Below are 16,049 nucleotides of genomic sequence, written 5' to 3'. Positions count from 1 at the left end.
GGTTCGATAATAGGGGGATTCAGGTGATGAAGAAGAATGAGATATTAGTTTTAGAGAGATCAAACTGTGATCAGAAGAACTTAAGGGTGAATGTGGAGAAACTGAGCACTGACTAGGATTAGAAACAAGACATATGTCAAGTAGAGAAGGTAAATGATTCGGGTTGTCTGGAAAGCGGGTTGGAAAGTTGACTATTTGAGTTAGGGATTGAGAAAGGCAAAAGTTGTGGGCTTTAATGTCTGCCGAATCACTGACACTAGAGCCAAGCCATTTAGAGTGGTGAGCATTAAAGTCACCAACAACAACTATGTTAGCTGATGGATAAAGAGAGAGGGCTTGGTCAATATGATCAGAAATAACGTCAAAAAGAGTGCAGTCTTGATATGAAGGAGAGCAATATAGAGCAAAGAGAAAGGCAATAGAGTGAAGTGGTGCTAAACGAAAGCACATTAAAGAATAGTCTGTGGATTCAAACCTAGTTTCATGACAAACAGGTGAATTCTTACGAATGTAAATGCCCAGGCCAAGCATGTGACTATTGGAGTCTTTACGAATCAGAGGAAGATAACCATCAACATTAAGATCACAAGATGAGACAGCCGAACTCAAATTAGTCTCACAAAGAGCAAGTAGGTCTGGTGAAGTTTGCAAGAGATAAGACTCAACATAAGAAAAGTTACTTCAAAGACCACGAATATTAGTGAATGATAAGTTTAGAGAACTTGGTGATGATGATGGTTTTTTGTGTTTTATAGTTTTTGGTACTTTATTCATTTTTTAAATTAGATTGAAGAACTTGACTCAAAGCATAGATAGTACTCAGAACACTGCTTAATAGCCCAAGCAATTGCCTCATTACTACTAATAAACCCTAAGCCGTAACAAAGGGCTCCAAATGTGGCCTCCGCAATGCACACCAAAAGTACAAACAGGAACACCATCCATGCGCAACATGGCACTGTTAAATACTTTGATATTTTTCAGCTGTTGATGGAATCAGCCTCTCTGAGAGCTACCACAGAGTTCGTGAAACCTGACTACCAGCCGGCCTCAGAACCATAAAACTGAGTTTTAGAGCTGTACCCTCATAAGGAGATAATAGAATGAGTTGCCTAGTCATAAAAACAGAGACAAAAGCAAAACCCATGCATTGAGTCAAGAAGATCCAGCATTCAACATCCTAAACTGAAAACAACGTATTAAAATACATCTGCGCCAGCCTAATAGATGAAGAAGGGGTGCAAGGCTGGTCAACAGATAGAATCTGTTTACCCCTTAAGTCTTTGCCTAGGAGGTCTTCTACAAGACAGTAGCTGGGTGCATTTAACATCTGCCCAAGATGAGTTTTTTTATCGAGACACCATCTCTAGCCTTTACTCATCCAAGAGCCCCAAGGCAGGGGGTGTTTTAAATCGGAGTTGGCATCTCCTAGCCTTTGCCTAAAAAGGCGTATCCTTCAAGGCAGCAGGACATGAAGCAGATTGTACTGGGTTACATGTTACCAGTAGCAGGATAACCTGATCTGACAGGAAGTTAGTCTAGACATCATTTTAAGACTAAGAAACATATTGAATGCCGTTTGCAGTGGATTCCACCTGAACTTGGAAGCTTTTAAAGCATACCGCTATAAAACTTCTGAGCTGATAGTGGAAACCTATCCTTGGTAGATTATGCCACCTATACTTCATAAGGTTCTGGAACATGGATTTTTAATAGCTGAGCATTTAGATCTTCTCATTGAAGCATATTCGGAGCAGGCTCAGGAAGCACAAAATAAGGCCATACGAAATGCAAGACTCAGTCACACAGGCAAAATATCTAGATTTAATGGGATGGTGAATCAATTCCACTATTTACTAATAAGAAGCGACCCTATCATCTCTTCGATTGTTTTTGGAACCCCAAGACATTTTCTGGTCCTAACCTTTATCCTGACGTACAGGACCTCCTCAGGGGAGATGAATAGTTATTTTTTTTCTTAATAAATGTTATCTTTTCAAATTTAAACTTTTTCATGTAAAAATTCACTTGTCAGTATATATAATCAGGGATTACATATTAATGCTTAATAAATAAGGTAAATATTTTTTTCACTTAAAAAATATTTTTAGAATAATTTCTATAATCTAAAAATTAAAAAAAATTGCATTGAAAATTCAAGGTAGGAGGGGGAGGGAAGAGGGGGTAAGGGGAGGGGTCTACAACTTGAAAAGTTTTTAATTACCTACTTTTTAAGTTTGTTTTTGAATTGGAAAAATAATTTAATAAAAATGTTTATTACTTTACAAAATTTTGAGTTTTGGCCGCTTTTTGACCATTTCGCTTCATTGTGCGACGGTTCAATTTGACTGGACATTTTGTTGATAGGAGGTTTTAGTAATTCATTGATCGAGGTCTCAATTTGAAAGGCCATACAGTTGTATTTAAAGCCATATACCATTTATATATATAATATAGTTATTTATTTCTTTTCTTAATCTTATGATGTTTAATCTTGCTAATAAACATAGAGGACGAACGGTGGCCGTCAATTCAGTGAGGCGAGTTTTTGATCAAGCTAACAATCTTATGGGTGGTGGTTTGTACGGAGATTACTTGAATGAGTAGACGAGTCTGAAAAATAAAGCCATTGATGAGTGTTTGAAAATTACACAGTTTGATTGCAATATACCATGTTTGATTGAGGTGGATGAGGAGTTAGAACAAGAAGAAACTACGAGTACAGAGTTTACCATTTTTAGTTTATCATTTATTTTAGGTATAGAAGATTTTATTAATAAAAATAATATAAATGATATAAGTTCGAATAAGTTTATAAGTTTATTAGCAAGACAGTTAAGCTTCCCGCTCTTTAATTAGAAATCTTTGACGGTAAACAAGAAAGTTGGCAAACTTTTTATAAAAATTTTGATTGCGCCATAAATAACAATATAGAATTGCCTGATATACAAAAAATTGCTTAATATAGAAATTTAGTTAAAGGTCAGGTTTTATCTGCAATTAAAGGATTAGCCTTGCGATGAGAAGAAGAATGTTAGTAATAAAAGAGTATTTAGTTAAAATCTTTTTTTTTTATAAATGGTATTATTTGGTTCCACTGAGAAATACATTGATGTTTAATAGAGAGCTTGCCATATTTGATAGTGTTGAAAAAGGAAGTGTGCAAACCCAGCAATAATTTAATAACTCAATTCTTATTATTATATTTTTGCTTATAAAATTTCAAAAATCCTAAATATTTTTCCTAAATATTTTTCAAAAATCCTAAATATTTTATTTAAATATTCATTCTTTGATATTATTATATTTCATAAATACTTTTTTCATAAATACTTTGCTTCATAAATACTAAAAATAGAAAAAAAAAGCATTTCACAAATGGTTATTCTAAAAATTTTTGCAAAACATAATTTTTTTTGTTAAAATTTTAACACTCCTTAGAGAGTTGTTCAACTTTAGGAAATAAAGTTAACAATTACAAAAAACTTCTTTCTTTAATACTTTATGGAAAAATATACTTTCTGTTTATTCATAATTGTATTTTTTCCTTTAATATTGCAGATATTTAGATATTGTATGGAAAAATACTAGTTAAAGTAAAATAAAACAGCCTTTTTCTGCATTGAGGAGGTGAATTTACATTTAAAAAATTCTTATTTTGTTAAATTTTTTATTCAACTTAATTGATATTTATAAGTTTACTCTATTTATTGTCTTTTCTCTACATATATAACGGAGATGCTTATTTTTGTATACTTTTACTGATTTTTTTAGAATTTTTATAATAGTTTTATTTTACTTTACACTTGTTAAAAGCTTAATTAGGTGTTCTATGAAAAGATTGTAATGACTTCGGTCATCCATATCTTAATTGACTCCCTGTCTGTTTATATTTTTATTTTTTATTTTGTGAAAACGTTCCTATGTATTTGAAAGCATTTTTTTGTATTTTTTATTTTTTAATTGAATGAACAAGCAAAATATATATATAAATATATATATATATATATATATATATATATATATATATATATATATATATATATATATATATATATATATATATATATATATATATATATAGATATATATAGATATATAGATATATATATATATATATATATATATATATATATATATATATATATATATATATATATATATATATATATCTATGTATGTATGTATGTATGTATGTATGTATATATATACCTATATATATATATATATATATATATATATATATATATATATATATATATATATATATATATATATATATATATATGTATATGTATGTATATACAAGCAATATACATTTTCTTTTTAATGGTTTCTTTTGAACTAGAACTTAAAAATTTGACTCTATCTTCGTAGTTTTAAGCTTCAATTTGTTTTAGAAGCTCAAGCAATTTTTGCAGTACTAACCCTTGTGACAGCCAACGCACTTTGGAATAGTAAGGAAGATCCACAGAATATGTTTCTTCATCAGATTGCAGAAGATTTCAAAACTGTCGATGGCGTGAAGAATTTGCCCATATATAATTTACAATCCCTATAACTTTTTTTAATGTGTCATCCAAAGTAGCAGCTTTTGCACAAAGACTTTGCTGATGGAAAATACAATGAAATGTAATCCGACAATCTAGATCAGGCAATTCTTTTTTCAGGAAAGCAATGAACCTTTCATTTTTTCCACACATAGAAGGAGCTCCATCAGAACAAATGTTGACTAGATTTTTCAACTAAAGTTGAGCCTGACAAATTTTTTCTTTGAAAGCAGCAAATATATCACAGCCTCATGTTTTTTCTTTTAGTGTTGCTAAAGCAAACAACTCTTCATAACTTTTGAAGTCTGCAGTTATAACCCGAATAAATAACAGAAGTTGGGCAGAATCAGTCACATCAGTGGACTCATCTAAAGCAATTGAATAATATGTGTCCTCCATTTGACATATTGAGATTAATTGCTTAGAACTATTTGTAGCAAGCTCATGTTAACGGTCCGTATTTGTTCGCCGAAAAAGAGGAAGCTGCTTATACTTATCCACTTTATCTGGATCCATACATGAAACTGCATACTGCATATGCATTTTGCATACTTATGATCCTTAAAAATGTTTTCATAATGTCTCTTTGCAGTAGCATTCTTCAAAGTAGCAATTGTGAGGTCACACAACAAGCAAAGCATTATATCCTTGGTTGGAATCATGAAGTAATCTTCCTCCCATTTTTCATTAAAAGACTGATTTTCCTCTTGCACTGTTCTTGCTTTTTTAGGGAGAACTGACATTTTGACACTAGTTGAAAAATTAGACATAAATAGAAAACCATGATATACATTATAATACAACAACTTACAGTCAATTGATTTCTACTGTCACAAAAAAAAATCCGTACGGTGTTTTTATTTATTCATTTTGTTTTGTTATGTTGTTATTTCTGTCAATCATCTACTACTGTACCAGCTTTGCCAAATTAAACAATTTTTCCCTTAATTAACATTAGCATTCATACACTTTACTATAACTAAAATGTAAAAATAAAGTAATTTTTTAAATTTCATTATTTTCTCTAAAATATTTTAAAAATAATTTAAGTTCTTAATTTTACATTTTGGGGCCGCACAAACAGTGTCTGGGGGCCGCAGGTTCTCTTCCCCTGGTCAATATCATGACCAAATTGACAGAGTTGTAATGGGCTCTCCTTTGGCTGTGTGTTAGCTAACTTATTTATGGGTGAATTTGAAAACAAATGGATTGAAAGTATAACTGCACTCAGCCATTGTTTTATAGGATATACGTTGATGACATTTTCGCATCTTTTCCATCTAAAAATGGCAGTGTAAATTTTCTTGATCATTTTTATTTTAAACACCTGAATATTAAATTCACTTGTGAATATGAACAAAATGGTAAATTACCTTTTCTTGATGTTTGTATTGAAAACCAAAATAACCTCATCACTAGTATTTACTAAAAAGAAACTTTTACTGGGCTATTGACTAATTACTTTAGTTTTACATCATTTTAATACAAATTGGAGCTAAATTAAACTCTTATTGACTGTACATTTAAAATAAATAACACCTGGCCAGGATTACATGAAAATACTCAGTCAACTAAAATAACTTTACTTGAGAATCAATATCCTAATAAATTAAAAGATAATTCCTTAAAATAATATTTAGATCTTAAACACTCCGAACTTTTTGAAAACCTAAATTTGAATGTAAATATTTTAAATTACCCTATATCGGTGAACGATCTTTAAACGCTCAAAACAAAATGTCGGAGTTAATAAAGCTATTTTGTAATGAGAAATTTGTCATAAAATTGGCATTTACTTCTACTAAAATTCAACAGTTTTTTTTGTTAATAGAATTTATTCCCAGAAATTTAAAATCTAACGTTTATAAATTTAATTGTGCAAACTGTAATGTTTGTTACATAGGGCGAACTGTCCGACACATTTCTCAATGTGTTGATGAACATTTTAAGGAAGATAATAAATCACATGTATTCCAACATATTAAATCCAACATTGATTGTTTTAATAAAGCAACTGCAGAATGTTTTACCATTCTGGCTTCTGCCAATAGGGAAACTGAATTAGAAATTAAAGAAAGTCTTTATATAAAATGGCAGAACCATGAGTTAAACAAACAAGTTAGGTACAGAGGTATTGAATTGTTCTAACTTATCTTAACATCCTGTCCATTACATTTTGCGTAATGAATGTTAACTGTAAATTTGATTGTGTTTTTTTTATATTTTTTATTTTAATTATGTATTATAAATAGTTTTTTTGAATAGTAACTTTTAATGGATTTTTAATTACTTTGTAACCTATATATTAAAAAGTTTTATATTGGTCATTTTAAACTGATGATGAACTTTGTAAGTTCGAAACATGTATTTTAAACTAAAAAGTGTTTTTTATTTCACTAAAATATATATTTGTATATATATATATATATATATATATATATATATATATATATATATGCATATATATATATATATATATATATATATATATATATATATATATATAAATATATATATATATATATATATATATATATATAAATATATATATATATATATATATATATATATATATATATATATATATATATATATATATATATATATATATATATATATATAAATGAGGAATTCCACGACCGTCACAGCGTGACAACCGTCTTTTTTTTTGTCTTTAGCCTTCAATATTTTATTATTAAATAGATATAAAAAGAATTTTTTTTGCTATTTTGTTAGCTCATAATAGAAACAAGAAAAAAAATTAGGGTGGATATATTAGCCTCTTGTTCATGCGAGAAAATATAAAACGTCACAGCGTAACTAAAATTTTCTCATTGTTTTTTAGTTTTTAGATCAACATCACAATTCAGCTAATATAAATGAACTGAATTATTAACTTGGCATTAAAAAAAAAGTTTAGACATTACTCTTACAAGTTTTATAGCTAATATAACATTTATTTAATTAAATTTCAAACAGGTGCACCTTAAATTAACTTGTGGTAAACGTCACAGTGTGACGTCACAGCGTGACCAGACACATTTGGATAATTATAAACCAGGTAAATGGGCTGTTTTTTTTAATAAATTTAAAACTAAGTAGAGAAGGATTAGACAAATATATAATTACATCTTCATAAAAATAGTTTTTACATAGTAATCTTCAGAACACGCCCATACTATATCAGTGTCAAATCGCGTCCATATTATATTGCTGTCATATATACAACGTTTTAAAGTTTTTCGGTGATTTCGTCTGAAGACCTAAGTTGTTTCACTAAATACTTGGCACTTGAATAGGGTCGCATTTCTATTTTCCCATTATTGTTTTGAATTAGGTGCGCTGCAAATATTCCTGGTTTTGCTGGTGCTTTTGTAAATAACTCATCAATTTTAAATTTTTTTATTGTATTTATAACATCTTCCATAGAAACAAAATAGACATTGAAATTAGTCTCATTTTTAACAGCTTCATGAAAAGTTATAGCATCAGTTATTATAAATTTTCTCTGGATTATTTTTTGCGTTGCTATTCTTTTAACGGTCCCACCTATAGCATCTACTGGTCCTTTCCCATGTGAAGCAGCAAAAAAGTTCCAGAATAATTTTAAATCATGCTGTTCTTCCAAACAGGGTATTGCTGATGCAATAAAACGATTTTTAAATTGATTACTTGGCCCGTCTGTCCAAACCTGTAGTATTTTAACACTAGATTCAATATGCTTAGATAATAAATTATGAACAAATACAAGAATAGATTCTTTTGAATGGCTTAAATCATCTGAAACTATGACAGCTGATGAGCATGAATTTTGGTACCAAAATACAGCAGTAAAAACAGTAACTTGCTTCTTGTGCCAATGTGCTGACTGCACTTCATCTTGCCACAAAGTTGAAAAATTTTCATGAAAATCCACTTGAAGAACGGCTGTGTCTGGATTACTTTGAAGTTGGATCTTATAATCACGATATGTCTTTGATTGTTTCTGTTTAATAAAATAATGCCAAAGAAAAGAAGGTAAAGATTTTGAAAAGGTGCTGTAAAGATCATCAACTCTTCCCTTTTTTTCAATTTTTTTTAATATATTCCTTTCCATTACCTTCTGTAACTTTTTTTTAACCTTCAGCATCTTTACATGTTGTACACATATTATTATAACAAATGTCTTTTTCACTATCACATACAAGCCTAAGAGGAAATTCATGTGAATACAATGGAAAATTCGAATCAAACTTGTGCAAGGCTTCAAGGATAAGAATTATATTTTGATGCTGTTGACAACAACAAACGTTTCTTCACATTGAACTAGACAAAAGCACATGTGGTGGGCGTAAACTAGCAAACTTTGATTTTCCGACTGATTCTTCAGGATAATTACTTTTAAAAACAGCATAAGTTTCATTAACATTCATATACATATGACGTTTTTGCACAGTTTCTTTCTTGTTCTTTAATCTCACCACAATGGTGTCTCTTTTACCGGGTGCTTGACAGGATATATTATCACGCTGATAAAAATCAAGAACCAATTTTACAGTTAAAGCATCTAATGCATTTTTACTAAGTATTTTTTCTGAGCTTGGGATTTCATTCATTTTTGTTAAAAGTTTTTGTACAACTTTAGCCCTCTTTCTGGGTGATTTTGGTAGTGCTGGCTCGGCTCTCTTAACAGCTTTTCCAACAGTGCTTGCAGATTTGTAAGGGGGTGATGTAACAGCTACAGATTTTGATTCTGCTATTTTTTGTCTGCTCTTTCTCTTTCGCTGCCTTTCTTTTTCTCGTTCAGCCTCCAAATTAGTGAGTCTTCTTTCTTTTTCTCTTTTTTGATTCTTTTTCTTTAACTACTTTTTGCCAAACTTTTCTAACTGCCTTTCACGATATTTCTTTTGACGCTCAGCATTAATAAGAGCCATGTTAAACCCTTGAAAGATTAAAAAAAAGACAACACATTAGTTATGGAGATGCACGTGTTACATCTAAGGCTCAATGGAGTTACAGTTATCCCTTAGAGAGGCTCTATGTATCTCAAAAGAGAGCCTCAAGGATAACTGAGCATTCATCCTCCAAATGTTGCCTTTGCAAAACATACCTATAATTTGTACTTTTTGTAGAAAATGTAAAGTAAGCCACTAAATAATATGGATCCTTAAAGTTGATAAAAACTAAATTGTGGTTTCAGTTTAGCAGTTTTAAATTTTGTTTTAAATGTTGTTAAAAAATTGTCACGCCGTGACAGAAAAAGATTCTAAAAATAACTTGAGCTAATTATTTTTTTAAACATGTTAGTATTTATTTAGATGTACTAGATTGAGTTCTCATTGCGCTGGATTTTTGAAACCCTAAGTTTTACTGGTAGTCTTAGAAATAAAACTATTGGTACCCTAATTGTCACAGCATGACATGTCACAACGCGACAATAGTGGTAATAGCATTTGATTAAAACAAATGGTATTCTGAATTCGTCTGGCAATAAGTATGTTTTTATCATAAGTAGGAATGATTAGTGCAGCTAAAAGCTCGATTGCAATTAGCAAGACAGTTTTTGAATTTTTTATAGGTTCAATTGAAGTTTGGCGATTAAAAATGAATTAAATTATAGCAAAAACCCCTACTTTTACCTTCTGTTTCAGCCCATATTATTTTTTATAATAGCGACATTCCATAGTAAGCTATATATTTTCTGAAAGAGAAGTAGAGCTTTCTACTGATATATAGTATTATCTATATTGAGTTGGTTTAATTTTATCATTTTTTGTGAGACGGTCATGGAATTGCTCAAATATATATATATAAATATATATATATATATATAAATATATATATATATATATATATATATATATATATATATATATATATATATATATATATATATATATATATGATATATATATATATATATATATATATATATATATATATATATATATATATATATATATATATATATATATAGATATATATATATACATATATATATACATATATATATATATATATATATATATATATATATATATATATATATATATATATATATATATATATATATATATATATATGTATTTATATTTATATTATATAAATTCTTTCTCCGGTCTCTGCAATATATATATATATATATATATATATATATATATATATATATATATATATATATATAATATATATATATTATATATAATCTTTCTCCGGTCTCCACAATATATATATGTATATATATTGCGGAGACCAAAGAAGGATGGAGAGCGGGACAAGATAAAAAAAATCCCAATTTTTTAGCTTCCTAATTGGTGGCAGCACAAACAAAACAATGCATTCTCTCTTAATGGCCGTTTGTTTAACAACAGTGTAAAAGTTAAAAAGCTCTCTTAAATAAAACGTAATTTGAGTTAGGATGCTTTATTTTACTTAACTTCTTGTTTAGACAACCGAAAACAAGCAAGATAAAGAGAAAAAAGCATATAAACTGAAGTTAATTTAGCATTAATTTAGCATTTTTTTAATATCTGTTCAGCTTGTGAAGCTAAACAGGCAGTAAAAAAACTAAAACTAAATTTCTGCAGGCCTAAGTCTATACAGGCCAGGTCAAACAGTCCAGTCGCATCAATTTCAATGGGTGTAGTTATAAAATGTCCTGCCTGCGAAGAGTAATATTGTGACTCTCCAACAAAAGAATGGATCCAGTGCTGTAAATGCCAAGAGTGGTGGCATGAGGAATATTCCAATTTTGAAAATGGCACATTTATTTGTGACTATTGTTAGCTGCAAAACTTATCATTTATTAAACAATGTAACATAATAAAAAAAAATGTGTTTAACTTGTTTTTTAGTGTTGTTATCTTGCCCCAAGGTCAAAATCATCTTACCCCGGTACTAGGGCAAGATGAAAATTTGATGTGATTGAAAAATGAAATTATTCTTTATTTCCTTCAATTACACAATTAAATTGTAAGATATTTTATGCTACGCATGGTTAATCAAACAGTTTATCTAATATTAACTTTACTATCGTTTAAAATAAAGTAATAAACAACTTGAATTGTTTACATAGTCATCTTGCCCCAGTCTCCCCTATATATATTGTATATATAGTATATAGTTCTTGCTATAGCAGAGTACTGAAAATACTTATAATACAATAAATACATTTTTAACATAGTAAAATTCTATAAATCCACTTTTATAAATCATTTTTCTATAATTTCTCTAAAAATAGATAGGTGAAGACCGAGAAAAAAATAAAATGAATTATATATAGCAGAATATTTTGCCCTGATTTTTTTCAATCCTATGCATCGCTCTAAGTTTTTTGTCCATATCAAACATTTGTCCTTTTTTTTTTTCTGTCCTTTATCATACTTCCATCAACTTTTTCCAGGCTTCTTTTATAACTTATTTTATGAATAATAAAATTGTTTTTTATTATTTTGCTTAAATAAAAAATGAATTTAATAATCTTTTATTAGTCTTCCCTTAAATTTCGTTTAATCCATCTGTTTTCCTTTAATAGTTGTAATAGTTCTGTGTATTTTTTTTTTAGCTCTTTTTCATTGTTTGAGCAGATGCCTGAACTGGTAGCAAGTTTGTTTTCGAAAAGTCTCAAAACTTGTAGAAATGCACTCTTCAAATTTTTTATTTTTTTTTTAATTTATTTTTTTATTAGTAATGATGTATGCATGCATTTCAGATATTTATTTATTGATAAAGTTTAGTGTAAAATAAAAAAAGTTAATCAGTATTTTTCTACTAACTTAATATTGCTCTGTTCTTTTTTGAAAAAAGTGCATTTTTATAATGATAAACTATTATTTATTTAAGAATTTAACTGGTATTATTTTTAAAGTTTTAAATATTATTTTAAAACATTTTAACTTTAAAATATGGCGTATAAACGAAAATATTTTTTTTGTTCATCTGAAAATACAATTTATTAATTATGTTTTTTTGACTAGTTATTTAAATTATGATTTTATAAAAACTCTTTTAGATTCAGAGTATTCTGCAAAGCCCTGAAATCATAAACATGTATGTATTCTTATTTAGCATTTAAAAAACTTTTTGAACCATTTTTTTTTTTAAAAAAAACAAAACAAAATCATTTATAAAACAAAATTATTTTTAATCGAACAAATTTTTAAACATTTTTATTTTGTGTGTGCGTGTACATGTCTGAATGTCCATGTGTGCTTGCGTTTAAGCGTGTTTGAACTACTTTTGAGTCTTCAGATTTTATTACATTTTAAAATCCAAACTGCTTTTTGTGTGTAAAAATATATTAAGTTTAGACAGTAACTTAGAAGCAAAAAAGACTTTAGTCGTTCATTTATAATTTAACAGATAGTTTTAAGATTCCATTTTTTTTGTAGGATTGGTAAACAAATGAGTGGGGCTAATATTTAACTATGATTACACCTACTGCTCAAACTACAACAACCACTTTAACTACTCAGGAAAATAACAATTCTCATAAGAAAAAATCAAAATTTAAAATACTATTTTCCTACTTCACTAAAAAGTTCTTTTTTTACTTTAACTATAATTTGTTGCGTATTCACGTTTATACCCATCAACATATTTTTAATATGACTTTGATTTGAAAAGTTTCTGTGATCTTATAACATAATTTTTTATATTTTATTTTTTTGCTAAATAACAACTGGCAAAGTTTCAAGTATTTAAGAAAAACTTCTTATATGTTGTTCTCTACTCATATTTTATCAACATAGCTATTGCTGATAAATATATTTTAAAAGTCAGCAGTTTGTTAAACAGTTTTTTTTTTTTTTAATTTTCTCTATAAAAATATTCTGGTGAAAATTATAAGTTCTACTGAGTTTATATTGTAAAATAATTTAATCTAATTTTTTCTTTTAATACTCTAATATCCTATATTTGTCTTATCTGTCCATTTCCAATATTTGTCATATTTTTTATATTTCCTTTATTAAAATTGAATCAATTTCTTTACCAGTCTTTTCTACAAATTATTTTGTAATCATTATTACATATTTATATATATATATATATATATATATATATATATATATATGTAAATTATGTTAGTGTATTTTACAAATAGAGTGCTCAATGTTCTTAAAGAACAGAGCAATAATTAATTAGTAAAAAACACTTATCTAACTTTTATCTTCTACTCGGAGTTTCACCTTTGCTGGATCAACAGTAAGCCTTCCTGATGATCCAGCATTGGTGAAACTCCGAGTAGAAGATAAAAGTTAGATAAGTGTTTTTTACTAATTATATATATATATATATATATATATATATATATATATATATATATATATATATATATATATATATATATATATATATATATATATATATATATGTATATATATATATATATATATGTATATATATATATATATATATGTTTGCATATGCATATGTATGTTTGCATATGCATATATATATATATATATATATATACTAGCTGGAGTTACCCGGCATTGCCCGGGCCAATATTTAAAAGTAAATGAGCATCTGGAACTTTGTTATACTAATTTTGGGCTATGCACAGTAAGATTGTGCAATATTTTTTAGTGTTGCACAATAATCCCACAAAATGTGACTCTGTTGGTTGAAGCTATGAAATAACTGAAAGACATTAAGGAAGAAAAAGACATTTTGTTTATTTTCCACTTAAAAACAACAAATTAAGAATTTCCAAAAGAACATTTACTCAAATTTTTCAACTAAATTGTTCTCTCACACTGGAAAAAAAAGTTGAACATGTTACAAAAGTTAAATCATGGGTAATTTCTTCACATTGGATTGTTATTGTTTTCTTTTAATAGGACTTCTTTAAAGAGGATTTCTTTCACTGAAGAGCCTTCTGATAGACAATGTTCTTGGTTTTTTTTTCTGGAGTCAAAATGAAAAGATTTCGTGGAGATCCAACTCTGGAGCATGCAACATAGAGCTGGCCGTGAGAAAAGCAGGGCTGTTCCAAATTGATGCCAGCCACTTTGAGTGACTGTCCCTGCGCTTTGTTAATGGTCATGGCAAAAGCCAGCCTGACTGGAAACTGGAGGCGCTTGAAACTGAATGGGAGGTCATTGGGAATCATTGGAATCCTTGGAATGAAGACATTCTCACCTTTGCCACATCCAGTCAGTATAGTTGCTTCAATCAAGTTTGAAAGGATAGCTTTGATGATGAGTCGAGTTCCATTGCAGAGCTTGGGACTGTCGAGGTTGCGAAGGAGAATGATTGGTGCTCCAACTTTCAGGTGAAGAATGTGAGGAGGACATCCAGATGGTTCTAAAGAGTTCAGAAATTCTGTTGGATAGTTGACAGCTTCACTGGGGTCCATAACCATGTCAATGGAGTTGTAGGACTTTTCATTGCCTGGGAGCATTTTCTGGATCTGCATATTGATCTTGGTAACAGACTCATTTTTGGGAGCCAGAATAGCTCTCTCACAGATCCAGTCATGTCTGGTGAAACTCTGCTGGATGTTGGGAAACACCTTGACAATGAGTTCCTCTGCAGAATCCACCAGTGTGCAAAAGTTGGCAGGGAATTTAATGAGCCCTGTCTGCACATCAACTGGTGCCTCACCATTGCCCAAGGCAAGGAGCTGATTGGAAAAGGCTCCTGCTGACAGATCACCAGACAACTTTACCCTCATGTTTGCTGTCAAATGAAGTGTTCTGACACTCCTCCACAGGTAGGAAGCTTTTAGGTTTTGCCAAATTGCACGGCTGAGGCTGCAGAGCCACACTGGATCCCATTTTTGGGCCGCTCTGACCCCGGGGGTCGGGGTACGGGGTCAAAACCCAGCTAAGAAACTTCTCCCCCTTGAGGACTACCCCCATGCCAAATTTCATCGCGATCGGTCCGGCGGTTTGGATTTCTATAGAGAACAAACAAACAAACACACACACATTGCCCTTTATATATATTATAAGATATATATAAATATATATATATATATATATATATATATATATATATATATATATATATGTTTGTATATATATATATGTTTGTATATATATATATATATATATATATATATATATATATATATATATATATATATATATATATATATATATATATGTTTGTATTTGTATATATATATATATATATATATATATATATTAGTGCATTTAAATCAGAAATCAGGTATGACATCTTGGATTGTTGTTCTTTTATAGGCCGAATAGGTTACAGATATATTGTGAATTTTTTTACGACTGGAAGACTATATAGTAATGATTTCTATTGATCATCTAAGAGGCATGACCTTTCAAACCTTTCTTTGGCTTTTTCAAGTGTTTTGATTGCATCTTCAAATTCGAGGACTAACTTTATGCATATGTACTCAGAATTCCATTGTGTTTTACATGGGATAATCAATATACTGGTCTTAATTCTAATTTCTTCACAAGCATCCTAAAGCTAGGTTAGAGAGAGTACATTTTATTGTGTGTGTGATGCTAAATCTGTACAGTTTTTCATTATTTT

At 29.0% G+C, this 16,049-nt stretch overlaps 1 protein-coding gene across 4 annotated transcripts in view; it reads left to right on the top strand.

Moving 5' to 3' along the window:
• Positions 1 to 16,049, top strand: part of LOC136086772 (small glutamine-rich tetratricopeptide repeat-containing protein beta-like) — a 146,301-nt gene that overhangs the window by 115,898 nt on the left and 14,354 nt on the right. For 3 of the 4 annotated variants that reach the window (XM_065809255.1, XM_065809253.1, XM_065809254.1), the window contains exons 12-13: positions 12,094 to 12,127; positions 12,541 to 12,578. The exons of the other annotated variant lie outside the window; for it this stretch is intronic. In XM_065809255.1, the coding sequence (XP_065665327.1) occupies positions 12,094 to 12,127; positions 12,541 to 12,578 (72 nt within the window). The remainder of the gene's footprint in view (positions 1 to 12,093; positions 12,128 to 12,540; positions 12,579 to 16,049) is intronic. 4 annotated transcript variants of the gene reach the window in all.

Source organism: Hydra vulgaris, chromosome 11, assembly GCF_038396675.1.
Source record: "Hydra vulgaris chromosome 11, alternate assembly HydraT2T_AEP".
NCBI classification, from domain to species: Eukaryota; Metazoa; Cnidaria; class Hydrozoa; order Anthoathecata; family Hydridae; genus Hydra; species Hydra vulgaris.
Note: the sequence above shows the minus strand (reverse complement) of the source record. Positions and strands in the feature narration are given on the sequence as shown.